Consider the following 5,244-nt stretch of genomic DNA (forward strand, 5'->3'; position numbering starts at 1 on the left):
TTTTTTAAAGTTTCATTTACAATAATATCAAAAAGAATAAAATCTTAGTAGTAAAAATACCCAGAAAGGTAGAAGACTTGAACACTAAAAACTACAAAATATTCTACAAAGAAATTAAATAAATGGAAAGACAATATTATTAAAATGGGAATACTCCCCAAATTAATCTACAGATTTAATGTAATCCCTAACAAAATTCCAAAGGCCTTTTTTTCTTTTTGTAGAAATGGATAAGCTGACTCTAAAATTCAGAAATGCAAGGGACCACAAATAGCCACAACAATCTTAAAAAAAAAAAATTTAAAAAGATTCACATTTTCCAATTTCGAATTTTACCACAAAGCTACAGTAATCAAAATAGTATGGTACTGGAATAATTGAAGACATATAGATCAATGGAATAGAATTGAGAATCCCGAAATAAACCCATACATCTATGGCCAATTTATTTTCAACAGAGTGCCAAGACCATCCATCCAATGGAGAAAGAATAGACTTTTCAACAATTAGTCTTTTCATCAAAATAGATGGAAAACCTAAATGTAAGAGCTCATCCTAGTAAGACAGTTAGAAGGAAACGAAAGTGTACATCTTCATGATCTTGGAATAGACAAGTTTTAAAGTTTGGTATCAAGAGCATAAGCAACAACAAAAAAATTTTTTTTAATTCTGTGGATCATAAGACACTCACCAAAAAGTGAAAATGGGATAATGGGAGAAAATATTAACATATCAGATATCTTACAAAGGTCAAGTGTCCAGAATATACAAAGAATTCTTACAATTCTATAGTAAAAATTAGAAAAACAACCCAGTTAAAATATGGTGAAAGAATTTGAACATATATTTCTCTAAAGAAGATATATAAATGGTCAATAAGCATATGAGGAAATGGTAAACATCATTAGTCATTAGGGAAATGCAAATCAAAAGCACAATAACACTTCACAAACAAGAAAAGCTATAATAAAAAAAACAGACAATAGTAAGTGTTAGCAAAGGTGTGGAAAAATTGCTAGTGGGAATATAAAATAGTACAGCTGCTTTGGAAAATCATTTAGCAGCTCCCCAATATGTTAAACATAGAGTTACCATATGCACTAGCAATTCCATTTGTAGCTATATACCTAAGAAACTGAAAACGTTGTTATGGGCTTAGCTGTGTCCCCTCAAAATTTGTATATTGAAGTCTTATTGCCTGCTACCTTAGAATGTGACTCAATTTGCAGATAGGACCTTTAAAGAAGTAATTAAGTTAAAGTAAGACCATTAGGTGGGATATAACACAACCTGAACTGTGTCTTTGTAAGAAAAGAAAATTAGGATTCAGAGAGACAGATACCAGGAATGCATGCACAAGAGGAAAGGCCATATGAGGAGGCAGCAAGAGGGTGGCCATCTAAAAGCCAAGGAGAGAGACCTCAGAGGTAACTAACCCCGCCAGACACCTTGATCTTGGACTTCAGTTTCTAGAACTGTAAGAAAATTTGTTGCTTATGCCACCTAGTTTGTGGTTTTTGTTATGATAGCCCTTCAAACTAAAACACATATGTTCACACAAAAACCTGTACAAGAATGTTCATAGCAGCACTATTCATAACAGACAAATGGTAGAAACACTCTCATGTCCTTGAGCAGATAAATGCACGAACAAAATGCAGTCTATCCATATGATGGAATATTATTCAATCATAAAAAGGATAAATGCTATTTGAAAACATTATGCTAAGTAAAAGAAGACAGACACAAAGGGCCACATATCATATGATTCCATTTATATGAAATGTCGAGAACAGGTAGTCCATAGAGACAGAAAGAAAATTAGTGGCTACCAAGGAATGAAGGAAGGAGGAATGAGAATTGCAAAGTTTATTTTGGGGGCAATAAAATGTTCTGGAATTAAATGGTGATGGTTATACAACCTTGTGATGATACTAAAAACTACTGAATTGTACACTTTAAAATGTTTAAGGTGATAATTTTCCTGTTACGTAAATTTTATCTCAATAAATCTTAAAAATATCTCAATAAATCATTTTTAAAAAGTTAATTTTCTAAGCAAGTAAAGGGAATATAAGGCTGGCCTCAGATTTCTGCATAGTAACATTCACCCCCAATTTTGAATTTTTAAACCTTACAAAACTACAGAAAAGCTGAAAGAATTGTACAATAAATAATCCTATATCCTTCACTGGCCTTATTGACCTAGATAAGTATGTTAACTTGTCTTTATGTAGCTGGTTGCTTTTTTTTAGCTTTTAAACTAAGTTACAGACAGCATATACTTCGCTTCAACATGTTTCTTGTATGAACAAAGACATTCTCCTACAAAACACAATACTATGATCATATCCAAGAAATTTGAAATACAAAAATGTTACCTAAAATAAAACCCATATTCAAATTTCCCCAATTGTTCTAATAACATCCTTTATAGCAGGGGTCCCCAACCCCCAGTCCGAGGACCGCTACCAATCCATGGCCTGTTAGGAATGGGGCCACAGAGCAGGAGGTGAGCAGCTGGCAAGTGAGCGAAGCTTTATCTGTATTTGCAGCCACTCCCCAGCACCAGCATCACTGCCTCAGCTCCAAATCAGGTCATCAAGCATTAGATTCTCATAGGAGCATTGGTCCCTGGTGCCAAAAAGGGTGGGGATTGCTGCTTTATAGCTGTTTTTCTTTAACGCTAGTGAAAGATCATGAATTACATTATTTATCAGGCCTCTTTAGTCTCCTTTAACATTAGGAAATATTCTCCTCTATTTGCTTTTCATAATATTAAGATTTTTGAAAAGACTAAAAACATTAGAATGTCAATGTTATAAATATGCTATAATAACAAATAAAAATTGGTAAGTGGGAATGGAAGAAATGGAGGAAGTGTGGGATTGTTAATGTATTCATCTTTCATAGAAGGGAGTTGTTTGTTACTGTTAGAATTTACATACAGTTTTTAAGAAAATGCCGACTTGAGCCTTAATATTTTTAATAAATTAGAGAAATCTTTTAAGAAATAGTATTTCTTAAGGTAAAAAACATTCTACTTAAGTTCATTCAATTTGAATTATTTCTTTTTCAAACTAAACTAAATTTTTAAAATATACTGATAATGATAGTTTTTTTAATCAAATATTTAAATTTTTCTTCAGGAAAAGAAATAATGAAAATCAATGAAATAATACCTGATTCATACAACTCTTCTTCCATTGATATCCCAATTTCTCACAAGTCTCTTTCAGGCATTGATAAGATTTATCTGCATCCAATTTGGTAAAAAATCGTGTCATTCTTTTGACCAAGCGCTGCCAGGGGTTCTATATGTCAAATAAAGAAAAGCAGAATAAATCTGATATTAACAAAAGCAGTTATATCATCGCTATATAATCTGAAAATTGTTTTCTGTGATTTAAGATTCTTATCCATGAAGGTCTCCTCTAATTCTGTCAATAAAATCTATATAGTCTACGGCCACACTACCCTGAACAAGCCCGATCCCGTATGATCTTGTAAGCTAAGCAGGGTCGGGCCTGGTTAGTACTTGGATGGGAGACCACATAGGAAGACCAGGTGCTATAGACGTAAAAAATAAGGGATTGTAAGCTGACAAGGTCCATGCAATGTGCGAGGTCATGTCGCCTAAAAAAAGGGTTATGTCGCCTAAAAAAAAAAATCTGTATAAATTAGTGTTAATACTATTAAGATTTATACATTAAAAAAAGACTTTAAGACAATAAAAAATAAAGGGCTTCCGTTATTTATTTGAAAAGCTAAATTCTCTTACCTGTGAGGATCCCGGGGTGCCAAGTAACTGACTATTCAGAAGCATATGATCTGGACATGCGGGCTGAGAAAAACTGATCCCTTGTACCAGTTTATCAATATATGAAGGGCTGGTGTCCCATAAGGACAGACCTGTCCGTGGTTCTGGCTGGGAACTGGAGTACTTCACATTTTCTTCACTGAGGCATTAAGATGTGGGAAAAAAATTTATCTTTAAATAAAATCTGTCAGGTCTTTCTTATATCACAATACCATTCTCACACCAATAAAAGTGGCATTCATTATTTACAAAAAAATATACATATATGCATTATTTTCCACAGTAAATATTACATTAAACAACTACTTGGTCTTTATTAACTATTCCTACCTAGAAGTACTGTTTACTGGAGAGAAGTCCAAATTGGATTGAATGTGTTTAGAGAATCCACTAGGTGACTCTGATATACCACCTGAAGTGATTCGGGGCCGCTTTGCCCCTAAAAAACAAAACAAACAAAACAAAAACCCATAAGTACAAATGCTTTCAAGTCTTCTATGCAGATATTTTTAAATTAACTCAGCTGACAACCTGAAGAAGTAAAACTACATCTAAATTCATTTAACACAAAATACTTAAATGACAAATAGTGGCTCTTTGTACATGATTTTATGAGAAATGTGGTCATTATGAACTTACTAGGAATCACTAGTCAAATTACACATTTCACAAATCCTGACTTGTAAGTGTGTTCCAAGTGTGGGGTATGACGCCATAATTTTAATGGTACTATTTATGGTAAAAGAACAATGTTCTATGAAGACAGAGACCCAGCTAGAGTCAAAATTTTGAAAAATAAAAAATAATTTATGATAACGGCAATGAACATTAGAAATCTGCTCTATCCAACATTCCTTGCTCCACTGGAAAAGCTTTACCACAAATAATCGTCATGCAGAAAATGATGCCACTATAATTCATGGTTACTACCTTCAGCTGGATCCTGAACACTGACAGTCAGTCCTATGTTTCTCTCGAGTGTTCTCTCCATTTCTCCATGACTGTTTCAAAATTTCTACACTCCTGTCAAATTCCCAAACCACCCTCCAGCACCTCATTTCTCAGCATATGATATAATCTCCCATTTCACAAAGAAAATAAGGTCACTGGAAACTCCCACAACTCGCACTACCAAATCTGCCAATTTACTTGCATTCCTATACATTCTCTCCTCCCACCAAATGTTCACCCTTCTTCTTGTATTTGTGCCCATACTCTCCTGTCTCCCCAGGAATCTAGATACTCTTTTATTCCCTCTTAGACTTTCGGCCTCTTCCTTTCAACTGGATCTGTCTTGAAACTATTTAAACATGCTTAAGTCTAGCCAATCATTTTGTCAATCCATTCATTCAAACATTTTATTAAGCCTACGATGTATCAGGCAGTAAAATGAGAGAAACAGTGTGTTGGTATACTGATGAGAA

General features: G+C 33.8%; 1 protein-coding gene and 1 pseudogene across 1 annotated transcript in view; one reads left to right on the plus strand and one right to left on the minus strand.

The window, feature by feature from the left end:
- The window catches only part of CHEK1 (checkpoint kinase 1), a 40,195-nt gene that overhangs the window by 17,470 nt on the left and 17,481 nt on the right, over window positions 1-5,244 (minus strand). The window contains exons 9-11 of the mRNA XM_011367121.2: window positions 4,151-4,259; window positions 3,782-3,959; window positions 3,183-3,314 (exon numbers count right to left, since the gene is read on the minus strand). Of these exons, the coding sequence (XP_011365423.1) occupies window positions 3,183-3,314; window positions 3,782-3,959; window positions 4,151-4,259 (419 nt within the window). The remainder of the gene's footprint in view (window positions 1-3,182; window positions 3,315-3,781; window positions 3,960-4,150; window positions 4,260-5,244) is intronic.
- On the plus strand, window positions 3,461-3,579 carry LOC111744252 (annotated as a pseudogene).

The sequence above is a fragment of the Pteropus vampyrus genome, unplaced genomic scaffold (genome assembly GCF_000151845.1).
Source record: "Pteropus vampyrus isolate Shadow unplaced genomic scaffold, Pvam_2.0 Scaffold130, whole genome shotgun sequence".
NCBI lineage: Eukaryota > Metazoa > Chordata > Mammalia > Chiroptera > Pteropodidae > Pteropus > Pteropus vampyrus.